At 34.9% G+C, this 27,415-nt stretch overlaps 4 protein-coding genes across 4 annotated transcripts; 2 read left to right on the forward strand and 2 right to left on the reverse strand.

The window, feature by feature from the left end:
• Positions 1-347: 347 nt before the first annotated feature.
• On the reverse strand, positions 348-2,209 carry TRIADDRAFT_60394 (uncharacterized protein; the record flags this gene model as incomplete). The annotated part of the gene is made up of 6 exons (XM_002116423.1): positions 348-401; positions 506-673; positions 881-1,293; positions 1,398-1,434; positions 1,592-1,768; positions 1,913-2,209. The coding sequence occupies 6 exons, from the start codon at positions 2,207-2,209 to the stop codon at positions 348-350; spliced, it is 1,146 nt and encodes a 381-aa protein (XP_002116459.1).
• A 2,967-nt stretch (positions 2,210-5,176) lies between these two features.
• Positions 5,177-12,470, reverse strand: TRIADDRAFT_30988 (uncharacterized protein; the record flags this gene model as incomplete). Its single annotated transcript, XM_002116424.1, has 25 exons — positions 5,177-5,288; positions 5,444-5,638; positions 5,834-6,000; positions 6,324-6,482; positions 6,571-6,717; positions 6,869-6,970; positions 7,262-7,388; positions 7,471-7,670; positions 7,755-8,267; positions 8,403-8,665; positions 8,962-9,055; positions 9,177-9,260; positions 9,389-9,556; positions 9,644-9,820; positions 9,927-10,053; positions 10,164-10,221; positions 10,323-10,413; positions 10,516-10,656; positions 10,763-10,900; positions 10,985-11,050; positions 11,195-11,449; positions 11,581-11,758; positions 11,932-12,070; positions 12,117-12,301; positions 12,412-12,470. Coding segments are annotated over 25 exons (3,945 nt in total), but the record flags the coding sequence as incomplete, so codon positions are not given.
• A 4,325-nt stretch (positions 12,471-16,795) lies between these two features.
• TRIADDRAFT_64271 (expressed hypothetical protein) lies at positions 16,796-19,429 on the forward strand (the record flags this gene model as incomplete). Its single annotated transcript, XM_002116330.1, has 8 exons — positions 16,796-16,883; positions 17,891-18,052; positions 18,165-18,307; positions 18,402-18,443; positions 18,539-18,613; positions 18,690-18,744; positions 18,852-18,892; positions 19,053-19,429. The coding sequence occupies 8 exons, from the start codon at positions 16,796-16,798 to the stop codon at positions 19,266-19,268; spliced, it is 822 nt and encodes a 273-aa protein (XP_002116366.1). The 3' UTR covers positions 19,269-19,429.
• Positions 19,430-24,045: 4,616 nt separating this feature from the next.
• TRIADDRAFT_50874 (uncharacterized protein) lies at positions 24,046-26,786 on the forward strand (the record flags this gene model as incomplete). The annotated part of the gene is made up of 13 exons (XM_002116331.1): positions 24,046-24,104; positions 24,258-24,322; positions 24,407-24,485; positions 24,620-24,747; positions 24,857-24,900; positions 25,022-25,128; positions 25,206-25,304; positions 25,390-25,465; positions 25,839-25,956; positions 26,038-26,221; positions 26,298-26,415; positions 26,494-26,553; positions 26,634-26,786. The coding sequence occupies 13 exons, from the start codon at positions 24,046-24,048 to the stop codon at positions 26,784-26,786; spliced, it is 1,290 nt and encodes a 429-aa protein (XP_002116367.1).
• Positions 26,787-27,415: the final 629 nt, after the last annotated feature.

Genomic DNA, 27,415 nt, shown 5'->3' on the forward strand with positions numbered 1-27,415 from the left:
ATCTACCAGTAACTACCACGCTGTACCTTGTTATTCTCTACAATAAATATCTTTCTTTCTAATATCCCCTCGTATCATTATTGCGAAATGTCTAAGGAGTCCATGTCCGTATACTCTTCGTCATCACATGCACAGGCCTATAAGCTGTCAATCCCGGCTCTTAGCACTTGGTATAAGAGTGAATACTGAAAACCTTATGCACCGATTCATCATCAGCCATGGCCCTCTAACACGCTTTATTTTAAGCAAATTAATATCGCATTATTTTAAAGGTTACAAAAAATTTATTGAAAGCTTATTACATTTAATAAATATTATTTTTAATTAATGTTTTAATGACTATAGTTCTAGTTTCTTCCATGATAATCGAACCATACCATTTTTTGTTTTTGGTCTGTGGCCTAGAAAGGCATTTTTTTAGTAGATTAGATTGATGCCATAAGAAGTACATTAATATTATAATACTAGTCTGCAATCACGGAATTAAATAATTATGGATGCTAACCTTCGTAAATGCCATTAAACGCCAATACAATTCGTAAATTATATTAATTAACACGCAAGAATGATTATCATAGTTATATTTCTCTTGTTGCACTGCTATTCCATTTATTTCAAGTAGTTTATTGCCCAAAGCATCGATTAATTTTTGAAATTCATTCAAGCTATGGACCTACGGAGTAATCGCAATGCATCGTGATTAGAGTTAGTAAATTATTCATAATAAAGCTGATTTATGCTAGTATAACTAATAAAGTGAAATTTAGCCATCTCGTCTCCTATAGTAGAAAAGCTGTCTGTAAGTCTCTTAGTATGTCTATTACGCTTATTATAATTATTAACAAGAATAGACAATTTATTACTTATGCCATCTACTTACCATATTAGTAAAACTGTTTTGAATGACATTATAAATTGTTGATATCTCACTCAAATCATCACTCCCTAGATTTTTAAAGGTGCAAATGCCTATGTTTATGCAGAGACATAAGATACTTTGATAACAGGTAGCAGAAGCAAATTTGTTGAACTTCTCTTCCAGAATGTTGTATTTATTCTTGTGTTCTAATTTAGCGATGCCATTACGAGTAGCTATGTCAAACAGATTGTCGGTTATTTTCTTGTATTGAGTAAAGATCATAGCCATAGTTCTCCAATCTTCTAGAAATATTTCGTCGATTATATTACGTTCTGGTTGGATTATGTGAAATAGATTCTCGTTACACGGCTCTATATAGGTTTCAATTATTGGCTCTGTATTGGTATCAATTTCCATAGGCTCTATGCTAGGTTCTATTGTTGTACAGAATATATGAACAAATACTGGACATTAGAATGCTATTGATAATTTCATAACGTGTGACATTATGAATTATCCTATATGAGCAGATTCTAACCTCTACTTTCAATATAGATATTTAGTGGATTTTTTCCCTGTAAAAACTCGGAAAATAAACAGGATTTAGTTAATGTTATAGCAAGCACTGAACATATATAAATATTTTGTGGATTTTTTCCCTGTATAAACTCGATTAAGCTAATGTTATAGCAAGTACTAGACATTGCTATTATAATTCGAATTAATATAAACCTTTATAAATGCCATTAGATATAAATACAATCCTTGTAATGTATTGATTACTACGTGAGCAAAACTATCACGGAAATTAATATGTTTCGTTGTAGTTTGATTTCTTATAAGTGCATCTTTGCCCAAGTTACCGATAAATAGTCGAAAATCGTCTAAAGCTTTAATCTGCAGTGTAAGCTACCAATAGGTTATGATAAAAAATAATCGAGTGAATATTCTAGATAAAACTAATTTATACTCTTCTAATTGATAAAATAGAAATACGTCAAGAAATTGAAATGTTGTTAATCATATTGCTTCTAGGATACTTTATTGCTTTACCGTATTACTCCAACCGTAGACAATATCTTCGATTCTTGGCCTATCACACTGACCAAATCTCAGATAGTTCGCGTATAGGGAGACACAACAAGTAACAATATTTTCATATGTCATCTCAGACAATAATTTATACTTATTCCACCGAGAGTGATAGCAGTAGTCAATACTGAAATTCTTAGCGATGCAAAGATCCTCAGCAAACTTTTCTACTACCAATTTCTCATATGAATTTTGATTTACAAAGATAATATTCAAGTTATTTTCAACTGCTTTATCGATCGATTTAAGTTCGCGCATAATTTGAAATACATTCACTTTACGCACCCTTATATATCGATCGGGACACTGTCTCAATGGACTTTACCAAACAATAAACAAAGACACAACAATAAAGCCATTATCATGTGATGAAAAAAATTCTCCATCTTGATTGGTTCACTTGATCATAGCATTAAACCTTAAACTTTTACGTTGTTCAACTTATGGCATAAAAGTTCTAGAAACTTCTTAAGATTAATGAAATAAATTGATTGCTTTATCGTTAGGCTCGCTGAAAGCATAGCAATTGCCTACAAATAAGCCATTTGTGGTTGGTTTGCAGTTGATAAAATTAAAATAACTAGTTTAGCTAGCGGTAAATACCGTTATGATAACACGCCTTGGCTAATCCTATTGTGATAGTATTCTAGTCTTGATGTACTGTAGTAGTTGAGAAATTGATAGCTCAATCTCCATAAGGGATTGTGTAATGAAAGTACAGTATATCACAAATAAGCAAGTCAAATAAAATTTTCAAAATGGCCTTTCGGAAAATTTTAGTTGATCAAGACATTTACCAAGTCAAGTCTGTCTGCAATGGGAGCACATCTCCGTAGTTCTCCAATACATTTCTATAAATCTATTCGCGACTAGCCACTTATTGAACAACGATCAGACTTGAGTTATCAAACAGAATATATACTTCTCCTCAAATTAATCATCGTTACCTTTTACCATCCGAATTAAACTGCTTCAAATATCATTACTCTTCCATTAATTAAGGTCCAACACTGAAAGGTGCTGGGTATCTTGACGATGGCAGTATATCTAATCATATCATATAAATCTTATACCAAATTACTCAACTAGCTAATGTCAATAATCTACAATTTTTAATATACGTCTAGTAGTCAGCAATCGTCTAATATTATGTACTTTCAGTATAATAATCATTTTCTTGGTTTTTGGACTACAATTCAGCATACATTAAGGAAGGGTTGATAGGTATATTATGCCTGCCATGGACTTCTAAATCTAGAAGTTCAAGATGATGAAATATTTAAACTTCCAGTTTGCTACATTAAGGTAGTTAATGAAGTCAAATGCAACTTAACTTCTAGTTGAGTTAATTACTTTGTTAACGTCAATCTTTACAGCTTAACATTTGTCAATTCTACATTACTGTAGCCAATCCGCAAAATTGGAGCAAATGGATACCTAAATCGATATATTGTACTGCGTAGTATAGTCATAATTGATTGCTTTTATATACTAGAAGCTGCAAGTTTGATTACATTAACAAACATTTACTATATTAAGTTGATATTTTGCTAAAGTTGACTTGTTATGGCTTGAAAGATTTCATAGAAATTGCCTCTATCTTATATGGTTTCTTATACACTGCTAACCAGCGTCAGCTCCCTAGCTCATTCAAAACTACATCTATGTATATGGAATCCTTTTAGATTTGGGTGCAGTAACTCATATATACGAGAGCTGCGTTTAAACAGTTAAAGTAGACATAGATTAAATATAAAAATGACTTGTAGCCAGTGTATTTGTAAATACAACTTTATCCTAACTAACTCCAACTGCTGCTTTACTGAATATGTGCTAGATTCAACATTGACTCTGTCAGACAATTTACAAGCGCAAGACAGAATCAAAATAAATAAATTCTCCTTCCTCTAGGTATAGGACAAAGTCATAGTGATGTATTCTAACATTGTTATTTGTCTAACATTAGTTCAATGATATCTTACACCCACATCATGCACTACTTATCTTTAATGATGTATTACTCTGCCTTACTTCCTGCATCAATATATCTATGAATTTTGTTCACATATTTCTAGAATGCGTTATCATAAAATAAGACAGCCTTCGGCGATAATATGCGCGAAATGGTAATCTTAATTCTAAATTCCATTTCATAACTGCCACAAATTTCTGCATTTTGTTTATGTCATTGGGTAGAAGAGATGGCACCAAGAATCTCGAATGAATTTGTAATAGTGTGGAATATAATAAAAGATTTTATTGAATCGTAATGATGATATCGAAATAGCTACTCCAAAAGCTGATATGAAGAAGAAACCATTACTTACACTTGAAAAATGATTGAGATCTAGAGTAAGATCAGTTTAACAATAACAAGACATATACATAAGATAGCATTGGCCACGATAGACAACTTCAATAAACGCACACTGTTTAAAATAAATAGCTCACCTGACATCATTTAATACCTGATTTGATAAACATTCCTAATTCGATCAATGAAAAATGACTATGAAGTTGATATAAGGCATATTTACTTTCACTGGTTTGACACATTGGCAAGCCAGCTAAACCAATCAAGTAGAAAAGATAAGACTACAGACAGTATATACGGTGCATATCATATTTTAAGTTCTTTAGGATAGTCTTCCAACTGTAAATGAGGGCAACGTGGTATTGATTTTCAATGAAACAGGCCTCATATTAGAATATCAAATTTTTATAGTCATAATATTTTGAAGATAATCTGTTACAAAATCTTTTGAAATAGCTGTAATACAATGGATTGTCTTCGCTACGTCAAAGAGATGCAGAGAAAAAAATTCAAGTAACACTGCAACATAACTTTGTAACAATAACCAAGTATACATTGGTTTATGCCTGCACGCAGCTATCTTGATATCACGTCATACGGGCACGATATTATGATTAAAAAATGACTTTAATCTATCGAAAATCATTGTAATGAGGTCACAAATTAAAAGGTTTCTCAAAGAAAAGTTAAAATTAAACAATATCAAATTCAAGTACTGCTAACACTACATAAAAAAATCGCTACAATAGCTATATCTAAAGTAAAGATTCGTTCTTGATTATAAACAACTACTGCGATATGGAAAACGAAAATGTTCCTTATCTATGTAAGAAATTACAAATTTTGTGATCGAATCCCAGTCAGGGTGATAATGATTTTTGGAAAAAGATATAATCATTGTTCCGCTTTATTTACGCAAGTTTAGCGTCTTTAGCCATCGAATAGAAAATACTGTCTTTACGAGTAAGTAGAACAGCAGGTGGCTCAAATTCAACTATTTGACCTTGATCTAATACCATAACTCTGTAAATTTTAGGCAGTTGAAGCAATTTATTAGTTATGTGTAATAAATTGGGGGTTATAAACAGCAATAAGGGTAGCGAATCACCCAAATACTGCCAAGTATTACTAGTAATGTGCCCCTACATCCTACATAGTAGAAATTGAATTATTCTTACCTGGTACTATCCATTATCGTATTAAGACGATGAGCAATAGTAAGTATAGTACAATCTGCAAACTCTCGTCGGATTGTGGCTTGAATTAAGTCATCGGTTTCTAAATCTACGGCGGCTGTAGCTTCATCTAACACCAATACTTTAGTTTTACGCAGTAAAGCTCGAGCTAAGCAAACTAATTGACGCTGCCCAACGCTGTAATTGAAGATTTAAGAAAAATAATACAGATGTAATGATATTTCTAAATCAGCAAATAAAATTTGCAATGGCACATCAAAGTAATATAAAGCGTTTAATGTCATTTTATGAACACCTGTACAATAAGTTTATGTAAAACCAACGCTTGGGTTACAATTTAATTGGTATGCAAACAGCAATCAAAGCCTTTACCTTAGATTTCCACCTTGTTCACTGACTTCAAATTCTAGTTTATCATCCAACGACTGAACAAATTCTTTCAAGTGCGCATTTTCCAAAGCTTTCCATAAATTTTCGTCAGAATAGTTATTGAATGGATCTAGATTCATTCGCAAACTGCCAGAAAATAACACTGGATCCTGAAAATTAGTATGACAAGCTATGATAACTCTGAATACATTGAATGAATCTAAATTTATTCATAAACTGTCAAAAGTAACACTGTACACTGCGGGGTTGTAAGAAAAGAAATGCTAATAGTACTTTAGGTTGATTCCTTATGAGATCAAAGACAATACTACCCCAAAACGGACATAAGGCGTTTATTTTACTATACGCGAATAAACAGATTACTGATTCTAATAGATTTAGTGCTTTAACAATTACAATAGATTCGTTTTGCTAGTACAAAACAAACGTTAGTAAGACATGTAATCTTTTCCGTAAAGAACAATTTTCAAACCTGTGGTATAATTGTAATACTAGATCGAAGATGATGCAACCCAATTTTGGAGATATTGACTCGATCAATATTGATATTGCCATCAACAGCTTCGATTATTCGAAATAATGCTAAAGTGAGAGAGGATTTTCCAGCTCCTGTTCGACCAACTATTCCAATCTATTAAAATTATAGACATAGCCATAATTAATTTATAGTCGTTACTCCATCCATTACCTAACATCTATCTGGTAGAACTAATTCTTACCTTTTCACCATCTGCAATATCGCAACTTACACCTTTCAAGACCAAATCTAGGTTAGCGCGATAACGAGTTTTATAATCAATGAATTGAATAGCACCACATTCTGGCCATTTAGGGTCAGGCTTGACTTCGGCTATGTCCCAAGACGCCTAAATAAAATGGATTTTTATTAAATTAAATCTTAAGCAAGTGGATTCGATACAATAACGACTTAAAAGTTATCGTATTTTGCTCAATGGATCACTTCAATTTACTACCATAATAAACCAATACATCATTTACTAATGGATCATACATCACCTCTTGAGGAATTTCTGAATATTCTTTAACACGTTCAACAGCTACTATATTACTTTCCAAATCACTGCTCATGCGGACCATCCAATTTAAGGCTGTAGTAATCTGGTTAAAAAACGCATAAATCAATGACAAAATCATAACTACCAACCAAAAAAGTATATCAACCCGTACGAAACAAATTTTAGACTGCCAGCAAGATAAGCATATCAGTAGACCTTAATGATAGATTTTTGACTGCAATTATAAAATTGTATCAGTAGACTTAATAACAACTTTCTGCGCAACTATCAGCTACTCTAATATATCAGCAGACACTTATAGACAAAATTATGATTGCTGACCAAATAAGTAAATATACATAGTGAAGCCTATATTATATAAATGAGTTAGCACCTGCAATGCATAGGAAATAGATAAACCAACAATTCCAGCGGGCAAAGTATTCCGACCAATAACGGCAAACATAGCAGCAAAAAGGACAATGCAGTTACCAATAAATTCTAATCTGACTGCGAGCCATCTGTTAGAAGTAATTGTCCAGACACAAAGATTAAGTATAGTATTACAAAAGTAAATTTACTTTACCATATCACAAACTGTACCTATTAGCCGCCATATTTGGGTAATATGCCATCTGATTACGATCGACTTTTTTATCGTTTAGCATACAAAATCGCTCTGTAGCCTTATAGCCACGAATAGTGCTTGCCCCTTGCAATGTTTCACCAAAATGTGAATAAACTGGCGAACGACTGACTGATTCGATGCGTTTAAGTTGGCGTGAAGTTGGAATATAAAATCGCTTCAATAACAATTAATTTAATGAAATAAAATCCATTAGGTTTTAGTAATATAGTAAATTTGATTAGCATTATTATATTCGTACCTGTGTCAAGACGTAAATTACAGCTAGTGGTAAAATAACGGTCATGAATAACGGTGTTGAGACACAAATGATAATAATTATTCCAACTACCGAACAAAACATTCTCATAAAACTGTCCATAACCACGGGAATCACTTCATCAATGACAAAAATATCCTTAGAAAATCGATTGACGATTCTTCCAAGTGGGTTAGTTTCAAAGAATGATACCGGTGATTTAAATACATTGAATAACATAGATGAATGTAGCTGACGAGACCCACGAATAGCTGCAAATGCTAGTAGAAAACTACTACCTAATGAAAATACAGCTTTACCAGCTCCGATAGCGCCATAGATTCCAAGGTAAAGATCTCGAGTTGCGTCCGTAGCATTTGTGATACTACTCCATTCCACAAGCCATATATTTGTGCCAATAGAACATCCCTCGATGGCAATTTTACAAAGAAATAGGATAATAGCCGAAATCCACCCAAGTGATTTTAGATAATATAAGAAAACTGTTGACTTTACCTGTGGCACATTAAAAGATTATATAACAGATATTCCGTTAGTTTCTCTCTACAATATCTATACAAGTACTATTGAAAGCTATTTTGTTCACATTGCAAATAGTCGCGAGTTTAAAATGACTATAACTATGCTTACTCGCCCAACTTCAGATTTTTCTTCTTCAATTAATTTCTTTTTTTCTGTAAGAGCTTTAATTTGTTTCATGATTGAATCATGCTCTTCCTGAGCTGAACTAACTAGACTTCGACGTTGGCTAACTATAGAGATACTACGAGCGTAAACTGAACTTTCTTTGGAATGAATTGATTTTCTTTGTCTACTGAGATCCTCGCTTGAACCAAGGTTAGAACCTCTCCTTGCCTGGGATGATATGGAAATTAGACGTTCACGTACGTCCTCTGGTAATTGTGACAGCTCTTCGGAAGCTTCAGGATCAACTTCTAGATTTCAGAGAGTAAAATTACTTGCTGAGCGTCAGAGTATAGGTCCAAACGAATTTAAATACAGTAGTATTTAGCTAACTAGGCCATCAGGATACGATTATATGTTCATTGCAGTATTTTACCGTCTATCGTGAACACTTTCTCAATGCATAAATTTGATAGTATAACCTTTTGTCTCAACATAGTTATTATTTACAATACATGTTAATGATAGGCAAAAACATGCATCGATTACTGCTAATAAATCATACCTTCTTCTGGTTTATTTGTTTCTGTATGAGTGTAGGCCAATAAATAATCTGCAAATGCTCCCTGATGGGATATAAGTTCATCAAAGGTTCCACTCTACGTTATATAAAACGAAATATATTTATAATGAACCAGCAATAAACGCTCATAATTGATCATACTATAATGAAATTATATTTTCTATTATTTTGGTGTTAAGTTAATTAATAAATTTTACCTCAATAATTTCTCCGCTTTCTACAACAACGACTTTATCGACAAAAGGAAGGAAACCAAGACCGTGAGTGACAAAAATTCGAGTCTAACGTTATTATACGTGGATAGAAGAAGTAATTTTTAGATACGCATATTTACGCTCAGAAATTACCATAACATTTGCCGCATTAAAATCGATAAGAAGTCTGTAAGGTAGTTTTTTATCGCACTAACCTTATGTCTTAATATGCCGCGATTGCCGATGACGCTTTCAAAGATGTGATTGCCCACATGAGCGTCCACAGCACTAAGAGGGTCATCAAGGATATAAACGTCGCTATTTGAATATACAGCTCGCGCTAAGCTAACTCGCTGTTTTTGGCCTCCGCTTAAATTTACTCCCTATCCATTTTTCAAAATTACTTAATTTAACAACTATGACCCATCGCTAATCCATTTGTATTTATCGATAAATGCACAAATACGAACCTTTTCTCCTATTTCGCATTGATCTCCACCTGGTAGTACATCTAAGTCAGTTAGTAAAGCACAAGCTTCGATAGTTCTCTCATAACGTCCTACCATACGATCATTGCCGAACAAAATATTATCTTCTACGGTGGCATTTTGCATCCAAGCTTGTTGTGGTACATAAGCAACTGAACCCTATTTTATTCAAATGAAGACAGGAATAAAAATGGCATAAAATAGAGTCAACTTGACAGTAATGCTTACGAGTGCGTTACTTAATACAACGCTTTGGAGCTCTTACTTTAACATAAACGTTGCCTTCTTCTTTATCCATCTCGCCAAGAATTGCAGACACCAGCGATGATTTACCACCGCCAACATGGCCAACAACGGCGACCAGTGAACCGGTTGGAATTTGTAAGTTGATACTAATATTACAATAAATTAGTTTGAGAATAGATTCCAGTTCAAACATTATCACAGCAACTATCTTAACACTTTCTAAAATAAGTGGTGTATCGAAACTGTTATTCATTACTTTTTTAAGGTTGGTTGTTTTTCATCAGAACCCCATTTGAATGTGCCATTTTCTATTACTACAGAATTTCGATCTGTAGGAAAGAATTTAGATAGCTAGATCTTTAGACTAATTAGAAGAGTAATTTTGAAAGAATAATTTGTACTACATTCTCATTACCGTGTTTAGGTGGCATAGAATTCTCGACAATGTTTAAGTCCATCTCATCATTTCTTAAGAATTTAGATAACCGTTGTAGTGAAACACTAGCCTAATCATGTCAATTTAGAAATTTTGATTAATCGAAAGTAATTCTAACGCCAACAATATAATTAGATTGTCACTTCGTATTAATCATCTAATGAAAACGAACTTGGATAACCATAGAAATAACAGTAGGCAACATTGCTATTGGATAGTTAAGGATGTTGAATAAAGAAATGGAAACAAACGCTTTGGAGGCATTCAGTTCATTGCCGGTTAGAACATAGGTTGAAAAGGTTACCAAAGCAACCTATTAATTACGATAGTTTATTAAGGAAAATGATACCATAAACATAAAATAGCTGCTTAAAGTCCCATTCATTCACTGTACCGTAACGAAAATTTATTCTGCTTACCAAGTATGGCGCATTCGCCCAGGCAAATCTACTGGCCGACTGTAACAACTGGCTAACAAAAAGCTGCTTTAGCTCCAATTTTCTGATAGCCAAAACTTTTTCTATGAACGACTTCTCCCAAGCATATAACTTTAAGACCTAACCAGAGTGAGTTCCAATGTTTATGAGCCTGTATTTATAAAGCACATTAAGCAAACTTGTAATAATAGGATTCGCATTTACCTTGATTCCATTTAGAATTTCATTCATTAATTTAATTCTAGAATCTTTATGCTCCATCTGTTTAACCTAAGGATATTATTTAACATTTCAGGGATTCACTTTTTTCTCCTCAAATACTAGCCAAAGGAATCTTTTTAAAGTTAGTAAATGAATATTTATATATGTTTATCTAGAGAGGCTACTGGTATATACTACGTGTTATTAGCTTACCTGAAAATTTCTTGATTTCATAGAAAGATATGCATTAATGGGTACAAGTAATACTAGTATACCGACACCAGCAAGAACAGAGGGTCCGAGCTCTTGCCATAGAAAGTAAACAGCTAATGCAATCTGGAATGGCGACGACCATATTACATGAAGATATCCAGTTAATTCGGCTATTCTTTGAGCATCAACCGACATTAAATTTACAATCTCTCCAGTCGTTGATTTTTTCTTTGCAGAATTGGATAACACTAATGACTTTAAAATTGCCGAACATAGAATATTGAAATAAGTCCTTCATGTAGCATAAATAGCGATATAATCATTATCAGTCTCTTAAAGCATCATTATTTATAATATTTGTAGTAAGCTGTAACATATTAACTTACTTTCCTATAAATGGCCCAAATGATTGCTGATTTGAGTCTAATTCCAAGGATAAAACAAAGATGAAAGTATTGATGAAGTATCAAAGATCGAACAGTAGCTGCCGCAAACATAATGAAAGCAAGTGCAAATCCAAGCCACAAAGGTTGACTTTTATCACCAGTAAACCCGATTAAGGCCCTATTTTGCCAATAGAAGTTTCGTATTTTTAATACACAAGGTAATAATTTCAATCACACAAGTTACTTCTTAGCTAAATAGCTACTTTTAAAGTCAGATAAGAGAAGGCTATTTGCTGAAACTGTGGAATACTACCATGCTAATTGAATTAGTACTAAATTAAAAAAAATAACCTTAAAATTTGAGGGCTAACAAACGTCAATAGATCATCAATAAATTTTTGAAAACCGGCGAACAAGAATACTCCTCCAAAGGCGCCTCCAATAGCTGCTAACAATGACGGGCCTTTTCCTTTAGTTACTACGGTAGCATCTTCATTAGTACTAGTTCTGAAGAATTTGGTCATGATTAATTAAACTTCTTAGTAGAGCTATACGAATAAAATGCGAATAAAATGAGTATACTTGGACTAACCTTGATTTGACAGTTTCTTTCATCCATTCACGATTAAACTGTTGTCCGACAAAATCACATTTATCTATTCCATTCAAGTCCCACAGATCTTTTTCAGCTAATGGATGTTTGTAGCCTTTTATCATCAATCTGCATGCGAATGAGTCATGTAGTGACTTAACATATCCGTATATTACATGCAATTATTCATTTTTGTGCTATAAGAAGTAAAAAATAGAAATTTCTTCGAATTGTTATACCTATTTAGCCACCAAAATGTCACTTTTGAGAGAAATGAAGATTGTAACTCAGGGCTTTCCTCCTAGAAGAAATAATAGTAATTAAGTAATATTTGTAAACTTATATGGTCAAGGAACCATCTCAATCATACAAGGTCATCTTCTTTATAGCCGTCTTGTTCTTTGGTATATGATCGATCAACCCATACATTTTGAACCAACATTAATATGCTTCCACCAAATACGATACAACAAGTAACATAGCGTAGTAAACCTTCAGGCATCACATTCTAAACATGATATGCGTCAAAATTCTCATTTTTTTTAATGCAGCTATGTGTGCCAGTGCACATACGGGTAAATTAATACAGTAAGTGGTATTTGAAAGTAAGATGAAAATTGAAAGTAAAGTTTCCAATAAGAAATTGCCTTTCGAAACTTACCAATGCGATTTGAAATGATATTAACGTTCTTATTTTAATGGTATAAGCAATGGCCATTAATAACCAAAATAAGAATAAGACACTAGATGAAAAAAGGCCTCGGCTCCATTCTATTCTAACTGTAGCTGTAGCTAATACCTGAAAATATATGTCAAAATAAGAAAAGCTAGCAATTACTATACAACGAGCTACATCCTTTATGTTGAAAGTAGATAAAGCTATAAAAGCTATATTCTAACAAACATGCAAAAATGTGTGCACTCGCAAAGGTAACTTTGTTAGCCTAAGTAACTTATAATGCACCATAGCTAAGTAGCTAAAGCGACCCTTTAGATTACGAAAACTTGAAGGCTACAAACGAATAAACTGCTCGTCCAGTAGCGGTGTTTAGACCGCAGATTTGTATCAGAGCATATTGTACAGTAGATTTAAATGACGGATGTGCTAGTATGCAGACATAATAGCAGAATTGTATGTTATAGAAGCTAGAGAATTAGAAATAACTACTTTATCTACTGAAGTAATTATCAAAATCATACTATCAGTCGATGTCATTAAAACGTCTAATTTTAGTAATTCTCTATCACATGTATTTGAGATATTATCTACGAAAATATGCAGTAGTTAAATAAGTTTCATTACTTTACAACTTTTTTGAATAAAATTAAACTATAATTCAAAATATACCATTGCAATCCAAGTCAAACAAGGAGTTAGGATCATGACACCAGCAACCCTTTGCTGCTGAATATCACCTAGGGTGTATATCAGGTCAATCATTGGGGGAATGATCAAGGCAGCTGAGCAATACTATCATGGAAATACACAAAATAGATGTAAATCATAGATTAATGAGGTTAAGATTGTACTTTGGGCTATAAAATATATTTACGACTGTTTTAGCTTGATGTCATTGGATGGATATTTCATTACCAGTTTAAAGCGGTATAAATTTGATTTGGTTTTTTTCCCAAATTTTGGTTGAAATTCTGGCGTGGCAATCATACCCGGCAAATGGAATAGTGATATGAGAATCAATAGAGCAGCTGGCGCAGTTAATACGGCTGCATTTTGAAAGCATAGAGTGAAATCAGGCCAGGGAGTTGAAATGTTCGATTCCTACCACAATAAAAATATACACCTCAATTCGAGTGAAGAGAACAAGGATAAATAATTGAATATTATTAATGCGGAAAAGATGAAAGCTTAGCTTTATTAATACGGAAGTTAAGTTGATACAACAGTACTACAGCTATAATTAATATTTACAATAGACATCGAAAGAGATGGCTCTCCATGATAATCATTGCATACTAACGATAAGAGAGTGGTTGTAGTGACGATTGAATTGGTATTTTAGAGTTAAGTGTTGACTGTCTAGTTCAAGCCAATGCCAAAAATGCAATTCAATGTGGATGTTGAGACAACTCTACCTATCTGACTAGTTTAAGTAGCCTAGCATTGATAACATGATCGGGCTCATAACTACAGCTAGAAGTTAGTATTAAAATTGTACATTAAGGCGTCCAAGAAAGATTACCATGATTGCAAGACATTGTTCGCGGTGTCATGCAAATCTACCAAGTTTTGCCGATCATGGCTCTATTTGAATTGAGACGTTTAAACTAAATTGAAAGCCCGTTATCCAAGTCTATACTAAGAACAATTTATTCATGACTTTTAATAGCTCTACCTACGACTACTGCAAGCAAAACTTGACGCTGATTTTGTCTTACGCCTAGTAGACAGTACTGTCTTCAATGCCTGACTGGCTGATAAGCACAACTGTAATTCAGTCTTGAAAAGGAGCATGCCAATAGTAATCCAGGCACTGTCTGTGTTACAATATGTAGGAAAGTAAAGTCATCCTTGGCAGGACTGAATACTATTTTCCTAATGGTTGAAGACGATAAACACCTTGATGCAGATAAAAGTAAATGTCATCAACTGCCTTGCTGTGGTCAAAATGCAGTCAGTCAAGGAGTTTTATCATCTTTATTGACTGACTACAGTATACTGATTGACAATTTTCAATCCATTTTTTCAGTTGAAATAGACGAATTGCACACTAGCATTAGGATCCATTAAATTGGATCATTTTAGCGTATCTTACAAGGTGTACTTGTATGAAAGTATAGCATGCATTTGTACTATAGTCCTACTCTACAATCAGCGTATCTCAATTGGTGTTTATTTTCCGTTCTACTGTCATAGCAATCTTGCTGTCGCTACCACGAAAGCAACGCTGAATTGTCCGTCTACAAGCATTTCATAACGAAGCTATAACATGGAAAACAAGTCAGTTAGCAAAACCTACCCAAAATGCGGATAACGGGGCACAAAAATCGTTTACTCCAAATATCTTTTCCATCTTGTTTTGCAGTTGCAATCATTCAACATCCAACACCCACTTCGTGCTGCTTGATAGTGGGGTACAGACTTTACTTACTATTAAGTGCAAGCGATCAGTCTACAGTATACAGTATGATAGGTGCTGCTTGTGGGTTAGGCCAGTTTAACCTGGGACATGACACCGGGGGGGGGGAGCGGGCCCGGCCCCCTTGACCAGTGTCCTTGATAACAAAGTCTACCCGAAAACCCGGTTTCAACCCGAAACGAGAGCGCAATACCGTACAGTGTTTGTATAGCGATTGCACTCATTTCGGGTTCGAAAATCAACTATTCGATCGGATTTTTTTTCGGGTTCGGGTTGCGTTTCTACCCGAGACTGTAATATGAGAAAATCCATCATGCCTGCAAAATTTTTGATTGGTTATTTTTTAATGCCTGTAGAATAAGATCGTTAGAGGAAAAATGAATGATGTTTTGCATACTCTAAAGGAATGATTGGCTTGAATCATAACTAGTATTTGGATTTGATCGGGTTTGGGTTGTATTTCTACTCCATTTCAGGACTCTACCCGAGACTGCAAAATCATAAATCTATTAAGCCTGCAGAATTTTTGATTGATTTCTTTTTAATACGTGTAGAATAAGATCGTTAGGCAAAAAATGAATGATGTTCTGCATACTCTATTGAATCATAACTAGCGTTTTATCGGGTTCGGGTTGTATTTCTACTCCATTTGAAGGCTACCTGAGACTGTAAAATCATCCATTATGTCAGCAAAATTTTGGATTATAATATAATAATAATATTGAATATTTTTTATTATTATTATATTATATATGATTTATTCTACTGTACAGTATAGTAACTGGACTCTATTGGTAGAAAAACGTCGAATTGGTCAAGAGAGATACATTCGTATGGCAGCCATGGTATTGTTCGGAATAGATGATAGTGGATTCGATAGCATCACGAAAACAGTGCTACTTGACGCTTGGAGCGTACGCATGTAGATTCTGCGCATTAGTGCACAGGCCTTTGCATTTTTGTAGTCCGTGATAGAAAAACATCGAATTTGTCTATAGGCATACATTCGTATGCCAACAGTGGTACTATTTGGAATAGATGATAGTGGATTCGATACGCCTGATGATTCTGCGCATTAGTGCACAGGCCTTTGCATTTTTAGTAGTCAATGATAGAAAAACATCGAATTTGTCGATAGGCATACATTCGTATGCCAACAGTGGTACTGTTTGGAATAGATGATAGTGGATTCGATAGCATCACGAAAACTGTGCTGCTTGGCGCAGGAGCGTACGCCTGAGGATTCTGCGCATTAGTGCACAGGACCTTTGCATTTTTAGTAGTCCGTAATAGAAAAACATCCAATTTGTCTATAGACATATATTCGTATGCCAACAATGGTACGGTTTGGAATAGACGATAGTAGACTTGATGGTACAACGAAGACAGTGCTACTTGACGCTGCAGCATCCGCCTATCGATTCTGCGCATTAGAGCAACAACCTGGGCATCACATGGATGTGATGCAACATTTTGACATGCGTATCGTCATACTGAATCATACAAGCGACGAAGCTGTGGGAAAATGGCGACGAGGTTTTTTAATCGACTTGGTCAATTAGGTGTTGCTCTGGCCATTGGTGGTGGAGTGCTTAATTCTGCATTATACAACGGTAATACTCTAATAAGTAACATGTTCGATGATGGATAGAGTAGCTATCGCTTTGGTTGTAGGCTGTGTTATAGAAAATTCAATCATTGAAAGAGCAGCATACGCGTGCTGTTCCGACAGATAAAACCTCACTTAAACGACGTCTGGCACACAGAATTTTCATCACTTTTGTAATAAGCTTATCCATTTCTTGTATTGGTAGTCTCTTTACCAAGTTCTATTAAAGTTTACTGTTATAGTAGTCAAACTATCATTTACTGCGGTTGTCATTTAGTAGTACGGCACGATCGTTATACAGTATTTGGGGGTATGTAAGCAAAGTCTGTTCAGCAAGCGTAGGATAAATCTTGCTTGCCGACGGTCATACTGTACATCCCTCAAGATGACCAATAACCCACAGTTAAGGCTAACCGTGATAATTTGAACTGCAGTTATACCCGATTGGTGGCGATTTGCAGTATTTTCTGTCACAGATTTTAGCAATGTCCTCAAGTGATGCGATCGGGTAGTACCTTTCTGTATGTTCTTACTGTATATAAAGAGAAAGCAGCTGACATTCGTGCTAAGTTACCTACCTGCCGAATAGAGAGCGAACTTTGATAATTTAGTATGTATCGGAATGAACTGTTTGACTTTTGCCAATCGAAGAATTCGTAACCTGTAAATTAGACCAATAGTACTTTAGTGATTTCTAGCTACTTTAGGATTCTTCCAACGTGATCATGCCTGCTTTTCCAATAGTCCAATTCATTTAAGCATGCAATGCCGCCGCTGCCTGAGACTATCAAACTATTTGATTGCGCCATTTCCTAGTAGCCATTGTCGGATTAGATAGGAATAGTAATATTTCCATCAAGCAACAACATGTACTTCACATACATACCAGTACAGTAGAGACGGTATTCTTAAGATGTTTATGAATAAATGATCGAATGAACTACGCGTAAAACTAGAAGGCTTTACTGCGTGATAAACTCACTGTCAACTGTTTGTGTTTTTTTCTTGCAGTTGAAGGAGGACACAGAGCTGTAATCTTTGATAGATTTCGTGGAGTTTTACCCAATGTATCTGGAGAAGGAACACACTTTATCGTTCCATGGTTTCAAAGGCCAATCGTATTTGATATACGTAGTCGTCCTAGGAATGTTCCAGTAACAACTGGCAGCAAAGGTAAACCAATTTAGACTTCTTTCTTTGACTACAGTACTCTATACTCGCATTATTTATCCCATGATTGAACAATCGATTGACATTGTACTGGATTCGCTTACGCACAATGTAGATTTGCAAAACGTAAACATCACTATACGTATATTATTTCGACCGTTGGCTAATACTTTACCAAACATGTATAAGAATCTTGGAATTGACTATGATGAAAGAGTTCTACCATCAATCACGAATGAAGTCATGAAAGCCGTAGTGGTAAGTGATCTATCACGAGTAATGAGGTTGTTATTTTCATCGCAATGCTGTTTATAATATAGAAGTAAGCAAAGATATTTTTTGATCGTTATAGGCTCAATACGATGCCAGTGAACTGATCACCCAACGAGAAAATGTAAGATATATCGTATATTCTTCTTATTGGATGGAAACTACGTAACGTGGTATATTGCAAATATTCAATTTCTAAATAGAATTACCTTTTTGCAGGTATCACATATGATTAGGCAGCAACTAACTGAACGCGCAGCAAGTTTTGGAATACTACTAGACGACATTTCCATCGTAAGTAAAATCAATTCTCAACCATTTTTAAACTTACAAAGGCTTTGATCCTCTAAGAACGTCATTACTTCGATAGACTCATTTAACATTTGGGCATGAATTCACACATGCTGTCGAAATGAAACAAGTTGGTAAGTCATGAAACGAATGAAGTGGTTTACAATTTTGACATTTTTTGAAAGTTCTTTATTGTTGAGACATTGATTTGAATGAGAGAAATTTATCTTTCATTTTTTAGCTCAACAGGAAGCTGAACGCGCACGTTTCGTTGTTGAAAAGGTATGAATGCTTAATCTTCATAACGCAAAAATCATTGAACTCGCCCTTATAAGGCTGGCTTACATTCAATCCACTTTAGCTTCTTGAAGATCATGTTAGCTTGACTAAAAAGTTAATCAATCAAAACTAATGGAACTTTCCTTTATTCATAACGTTCTAGGCTGAACAGCAAAAAATGGCTGCTGTTATTACCGCTGAAGGTGATGCTCGTGGTGCTAAATTACTTGCAAGTGCATTCGCTGAAGTAGGTGAAGGTTTAATTGAATTAAGAAGATTGGAAGCGGCCGAAGAAATTGCACAAGTTTTAGCTCGCTCTCGTAATGTAGCCTATTTACCAAATGGGCAAAATGTTCTGATGAATTTACCAAACCCATAACTATTTCTATATTATTAATAAATTAACTTCAGGCTAATTATAACATGCTTAAGTGTAATGCTTATGATTGTATACATGGATTCTGGATATTAATTTACGGCTTCATAGGTTCTCAGTGCCTATTCCTGTAAAAACTTACATTTGCTCATGCTGAGAAATGAATAGTAATAAAATAAAGAACAATTTTTGTCGGACATCTACTTGACGAGCAATGCTATTAATAATGTTACAGTAAGTAGGCGTACCATGTTGAAATGGTACAAATCTTGCCAGTGGTAGCACCACACTCGATTAGGCAGGCCATCGTACAGCCACTTTTGGGATAGCAACGTTTAGGTCTACCAATCCATAACCGTATCATGATTTTGTTGCCTGAATAGATTTTCAAGCATTGAGATGCATTGGGCAGCATAAATCAACCTCCTTATAAACTCACGTCAGTGTAGAACAAATTAAATTGGACATTTGATTGCACAAACAACGTCAGTGTCCTCTCTATATCATCGTTCTTGTTGTCTACAATTGCCATGAAGTTGTAAACTGTTTGCTTCCTACATACGCGTAGTGGTACCTAAAATGATGAATTGCACTATAGTAAGTGACTACTATTCTGGTGCTACGTCTACCAAGAAACTACTGCAATGCATCCAACGGCATTGGAAGCAGTCCTACCATTCCAGTGCGAAGAATTCTATGTCAAATCATAACGCAAATGCACAATACACAGAAAAAAGTTCAAGATTGAAATTTTTATTTCAATCATTTTATAATACATACTTGTGAATCGGTAGATGTACACTGTATAACATGTTCACAACAAGAAGTAGTTAATAGTGTCAATGAATAAGTTTCGATAACAAAATGTTCTTCACCCATGTTTATTTATTAACATTGACTGCTGATACGTGTATTGACAACGGACTACTAGTAAATACGTATAGAAGCATCTTGAAAATGATGCTGGCAAAATTAATAAATAAGTCAAAACTGTCGCCTAATTGATATATTTAACTCAATCGCTCGTTTCTTAGGCTTGCTATTGTTTTACATCGATTACAATAATGAATAAATCATTTGCAAAAGTAATTGGTAACGATCATTTTGATTGTTTATCTGCGTCCAAAGTAAAATAAGTCAACTGCTTTTGACTCTAATGCTATCTAGGATTATACGAAGTAATGATGGCGGTCAAAATGCCAACTGCAAAATGTCATCTGATGCTGCATGTCAATGCAGTAACCACTTGTCTACGATGAAGGTGAAACTTAAAGCAGTCATTGGTTTAAAAATGATTTATAACCGACCACGATGTCCAACTCTAAAACCACCTAATGCATAACCAAAGTTAATTATGCTTGTAACAACGCAGCTAGGATGACAATCCTATTGCAATTGCATTCATTCCTTCATTAATTCAACAGAAAAAAAATATAGTCAAACTGTTCACGCTACACCAAGATAAAAACTAGTGACGATAGCTGTCTTTAAAAACTAACTAATAAATAAAATGGTCAGTGAAAAAAAAAGAAAATATAAGTTTACTAAATGGACTAGAGCTGTTGAAGAATGATTCCATTTCAAATCATAATCCATTCATCAATCAATCACTGAATAACAGATGTTGTAGAATTACTGATAGGCTGATATGTGCAATTCATCCGTAGCTTGAAGGCTAACGTGGATAGCATGATCCATTCATGAACTATCAAAATGACGTTTACTCGTCTTGTCAAGATGCTGTAAGCCATTATCCACCACAAGACTGCATGCACTTTGCACAAGGCTACGCAAGGTAGCCAAGGTGATTGCCCTGGTTACGTCTTGGCATGGGCAACATCAACCGATAAATTCCAGTAATAGCTGCAATATTGATAGATACGATAAAGATAACTTGGTAGGAAACGATACGTCGTATAACTAGACATGACAAAAATGGTGAGGAAGAGAGTATAGAATAGCACTTTTTCCCAAGTCTGAAAGGTTATAACGCTAGTGGATAACTCAAATAGAAAACGAAAGCGTTCCAATTTTCGACATAATACAGCCATGGCCAATGTTGTGTAAAAAGTGGAATTGTTCTTGCTTGAAGCTCAGTTCAGCTAGTGGATCGTGTGTAACCAACTCGTCGATATCGACAAGATGGCGATGGAATGGTTTCAATCTTGCAGGAAAATCCAGCAATTCTTCCAATCTTGCAAGTTAATCCACCGATTTCAGTGAAGTAAAACAGAGCTCGGCAATGGAAGACAGCGTTTCCTCGACGTTTTCCTTTGGCTACTTTGCTCTTGTCGAGATTGACGGACGACGCGCTTCAACACTGGTAGTCTGAACTCACTGCAACGAGCTACTGCGGTACGTACGTACTTACAGTTCGTGTCGCAATGGTCGTGTCACAATGGGTCATTCAAAATCTTTTATGTCTTTTGACCTGGTTTGCCTTCAGTGCCGCCGTGTATTGAGTACAGTACTGGAGGGAGGCGTCATCCAAGTGACGTGCGATCGCTCGTCACCGGTCGCTGGTAGTCTGAACTCACTGCAACGAGCTACTGCAGTACGTACGTACTGACGGGTCGTGTCACAATGGGTCATTCAAAATGTTTCTGTCTTTTCACCCGGTTTGCCTTCAGTACAGTACTGGAGGGAGGAGTCATCCAAGTGACGTGACGCTCGCTCGTCACCGGTTGTCACCGTACTCATTCACTGTTGACACGAGACGTGATCATTCAAACGGTCAAATCAGGTCATCAGAGGTCATTTCATGATTCATCGTACCATGTCACCCCATGAGCACTGTGACGGTGATTCGGTGTACAATGAAATCAAAATGGCAACCTTGGCGTGTTGATATTTGGATAGGGCCTTTTTTCCATTTTGATTGTACCTCAATTTTGAGAATGCATTTTGACTGTGCCAAGTACAGTACAGCAGTGCTGTGCTGCCGATCAACTACGTTGAACTGTGCCAAGTACAACAGTACTGTGCTGTCGATCAACTACGTTGAACTGTGCCAAGTACAGCAGTGCTGTGCTGCCGATCAACTACGTTGAACTGTGCCAAGTACAGCAGTGCTGTGCTGTCGATCAACTACGTTGAACTGTGCCAAGTACAGCAGTGCTGTGCTGCCGATCAACTACGTTGAACTGTGCCAAGTACAGCAGTGCTGTGCTGCCGATCAACTACGTTGAACTGTGCCAAGTACAACAGTACTGTGCTGTCGATCAACTACGTTGAACTGTGCTTATTTACTTTGGACTTTTTACAGGACTTGATATTGCCGCAGGGGAAATGAATTCGGTTTTTCCCGGTACCTAGACGGTTTCGCGTAATGTCACTGGATGTCATGCTCAGGTACTCAGAAAGAATAGCGCATGACTTGTTACTACTCTACAGTACAGTAGAATGCATGCGTTCTAGTCCGTAAACGCCATCATTTGAGACATTTCAGCACATCATCTGCAATATCATGCAAGAAAATCTGATTTCCAAATCTGATCGGAAAATGGAAAAAAAACTGACTGCTTGAATAAAACTAAGTTACTGTACAGTATAATGTACTGTACAGTACAGTACTATACTGTAGAGTTGACAAGAAAACAAAACCGAGTGCGTACTGTACACTGTGCACAGTACAGTACTGTACAGTACAAAAATGCATACTGTACAGTACACTGTACAAATATTACTATCTTCTGCTGACTCCTAACTGAGGCTGTATACTGTACAGTACAGTAATGTACTGTACAGTACTATACTGTAGAGTTGAGAAGAAAACAAAACCGAGTGCGTACTGTACTACACTGTGTACAGTGTACTGTACACTGTACAGTACAGTAGTAGGACAACTACAGTACAGTACAAAAATGCATACTGTACACTGTACACTGTACAATATTACTATCTTCTGCTGACCCCTAACTGAGGCTGCCCAGTAGCATTCTACCTCTCTTAGCATTAAATCTAATTATAGTAAAAATAGAAAGAAGAGGCTTTATCATACCACAGCTGTTATTGTGTGCTCGTACACGGTACAGTAATAGACACTCCTACCCTTAGCTCCTAGCTACCATGGCAACGACAACATAAACTCGTATTACAGGGAGAGCAATAAACCAGTGATGAATTCGCCACATCGCATAACAAGTAGAGCTGTATCTTTCTATTTAATGATATACATATATTGTACCGATATCCAGTATCCTACACGAACATAACCACAGCTATTTCACAGTTGATATCAACCATTCCAAGAATTAACCAATCCCGATACGAAAAGGTATTACCATAGATGAAGATGTCCAAACTACCGTAGCTAAAAGTGCTTTCTAATAGTTTCTTAGATCAACATGGACTACCATTGATAATTTTGTGTAATGTATGAACTTGATTCAATCAACGATTAACTTGAACGACTGGTTGAAATCAATACATGTTTACGATACAAGTTGACAATCGATTGCAGTATTTCCAGCTCTGAGGATACTACGTATTCGTATTTTTATCTAGTCTTAGCAAAGGAGAAAAGATGGTAGAACCACCATTGGTACAACGCACCATTTCGCCTACAAGCCAAAACGTAAGGATAATCCAGTTTTATCTTCAATTAAGGAAATACTACTACAGTCACTTTACAATTAAAGCAGTAATACCACTTTTATAAATATTTTCTAAAGCAAAAGCGATAATGTGCGATCTAGGAATTGAGGATCGTAGCCATGACGTAATTGAATTTTTTTTGTAATTTCAAAAGCGTACAAACGATGCGTTTAAAAGCCATAAAATGAATCCTGCAGCTGATCCTCGGCTCATGAGGAGAATTATTGCAGAAGATCCAGAATGGTATGACAAATTCACCCTTTTTTTTTACAATTGTACATGGTATACGTAACGTATATGTAGAATCATATAACGAAACGCTTTACTGATACTGTAGATATCAACCATTGAGTATATTGAACATTAAAATCCTAACCGTCTCAATTTTCTTTGTAGGAGTCTTGCTACTGTCCCACTCTTACGCGAATTGTGTATTAAACATATTGTTGGTAATTTCAAAGGTACTAAATTGCAACTTGTTTTCCTTTCAATGAAAGTAATATGATGAAGATGAGTCACTGATTCATATGTTACGTATCATGCAGAAAATCCCATCCTAGACGGATTAAATACTAAAGATAGAGCCAAAGTTTTACAGTTACTGCCAACGGATGTTCCGATAAGGTAATGGACCATTGTCATAAAGTATACTATCAGTTTTATTCCATAGGCACTTGTTACTCGAAGTAAATTATCTTTATGGCTGTATTTTACGCTATCGGAATAGACTAATAGAGAGTTATCTATGAATACTCTAGTATATCGGCTGGTTTAATTGAAGATGAGGGCTACTGGAAACGATGTTGCCAAGCCAGATGGCAGATATGTGATGTTTCCAAACATGGAGGAGATTGGAAGAGAATGTTTTTCGAAAGAAATTTAGAAGGTAAGTAAACCATAGGTGAATATATACTGCATGTTATCAAATACGCAATTTTTTTTAAACATCTCGTTACCATGACCACATTAATAAGTTCATTTTTGATAAATTGTAGATCTCATTGAACATTTCGTTCCTGATTCTACCGATCCATCCATGGTAATTCTAAAAATGAATACTACTCGAATACTTTATAAACTATCAATTGAATCATTCCTGTTTAATATTAACAATCAATATGCTAAATTCACATCATCACACATCATCTTTATTTATCCAGTTATATGATGTTATGAAATTATCAGCAAACTTTATCAGATGCTTGAATATAAAGCAGCTATTACCACCAGTGAAAAGTGGTTCCAAATTTGAAGATATTTCCGATACGTAAGTAAACTTGACTCAATACTGTCCAATTTATACAGTGTTATCATAACGAACATTGGCCGCTTTCTTATTTTTAGAAACAGTGATGCTGGTGAAAGTCCCGATGTCGATCATTTCGATTTTAATGAAATTATTAGTAGACTGACAAATCTCCAAGAGCTTCATGTAACATATGGGTAAATATTGACTAATTTTAATGACTACTTAGTGTTAAGTGTACTTACATTATTGCCTTTTGTGTTCTACATCGTTTATTCAAAGTGTGCGAGACTGTGGAATGAATTTTGAATGGAATCTCTTCAAATTTACGCCCAAAGACTGTTCTCTGTTAGCTAAAGTAAGCCATAATATAATCAAGGATGTTTCTAAGGCAGATGGCCAGCAGCGTTATAAATATTATTATATTCCTTTCTTTTATAAATTTTAAAATATTTCATGTTACTCATACATACAAGATTCAAGTTCAATCCAACTTTTAAATTTTACCATAAAATTCTCTCTTCTCGTCCATTAATCTACAATAAGTAATATATCTAGCAATGTCTTAAGATTTACTATAAATCAGTAGAGTTCCTTTAAATAACTATATTCTTACATCGTATGAAGCACATTACCGTATATTAAATCTTGAGTACATGTTCAATATACCCGGCTATACAGTACAGTACACATTCTAACGCAAATGAATACCATTTATTTCTACTTATTAGGCAGTCAAAAACTGTCGTACCCTGAAAGTACTGCGTTTACATAGAAGTGGTGTTACCGATGAATTAGTCAGAGTTCTAATAAGCCATTTACTGGATCATCCTGCATTGATCGCACTCGGTAAGTCAAGTGCGATAGTTTTCATAGTCAATTTATATCATATTCTGACAAAATGTCTTCTATTGCTATGCTTTTATAAAGATCTATCTTATAATAAAATAAGTGATAGTGGTGCCAGAGCAATTGGAAAATTTTTAAACGGTCATAGTAAGCTTATTCATCTTAACTTATGCGGTAATCAAATTCACGGACCGGGAGCTTCTGCAATTAGCCACGCATTACAAAAGAATGCAACTTTAAGAACTCTAAATATCCGAGTTAACAGGTTACAGCCTAGATATAATTTTTAAAGTTTATGCTCTTTCTTAACCCTATCATAACTTTTCATTGCAATTGTATAGATTAAGTGATGAGGGAGGTCAGGCATTGTGCAAAGCATTAATGAAAAACAAAATTCTTTCCCTTATGGATATCGGAGCAAATGATTTAACAGAACCGACAGCAATGGCTTTAGCCAAGGTAATCTTAAGATAATCAATCTAACATAGTTATTCATGTTCAAATATAAATATTTCTTTCGTTATTTATTTCCAAAAGGTTATTCTCCATAATAAAGTAATTACGTCCATAAATCTGTCTTGCAACAAACTCGGACCGGTAAATCAAATATTTATGTTAGAATTGTATTTAGAATCATGCTACTTGAACTTATTTTCATTAACGCTTTTATTGGAAAGGATGGGGGAAAAGCACTGCAAGAGAGCATGGAAGAAAATCATAGAATTATCAATATGGATTTAAGATTGACTGAAGTCGGCCAGGAAAGCGAATACTGCATCAATCAGGTCTTAAAGCGTAATAAAGAAAACCTTATACATAGATTTCATTAAAAATAAAATTTTAAGACCCTGTGCTAAATTAATTGGTTGTAATAATTTTACTCTGACTTGGTATGAGGTGTAAGCTTTGGCCGCGTGCTCGCAGTATCCATACGTATATTATGTAAATTTATAAATATTTTAAAAATTACTTACATCTAGTTTTTCACTGAAACTTTTAATCATTTATATTAACATTTGACCAATGTACAAACGATTATACTTCATATACAGTATTTAACAACAGTCTAGCAATACATTTCATATGTCAATTAATGATCAACCATCATTTCTGGATAGAAATTGAAGTATAGCAATGCCATATATAACGGTAGAAGACATTTCAAATTATGTAACAATTTATTGCTAACCGTAAGAATTTCATTGATGCCAAATTTTAGCCAGATAATGATTTACTCGTATATACAGGACTGTTTTTACGTAACGTTTATGTCAAATTTGAAATAAAACCTCTATGCAGTAATCTGGAGCTGATGGTATAGCCAAGGTATGCGAAAATAAAATTCATCGACGCAATGATAAGTTTTAAGGAGATGATCGATTCATGTCCTAAAGAGCGATTGATCAATTAGGGACTCGGAATATCCAAATAAATTGATTTCATCTTAGGCAACATATAA

Source organism: Trichoplax adhaerens, genomic scaffold, assembly GCF_000150275.1.
Source record: "Trichoplax adhaerens TRIADscaffold_15 genomic scaffold, whole genome shotgun sequence".
NCBI classification, from domain to species: Eukaryota; Metazoa; Placozoa; class Uniplacotomia; order Trichoplacea; family Trichoplacidae; genus Trichoplax; species Trichoplax adhaerens.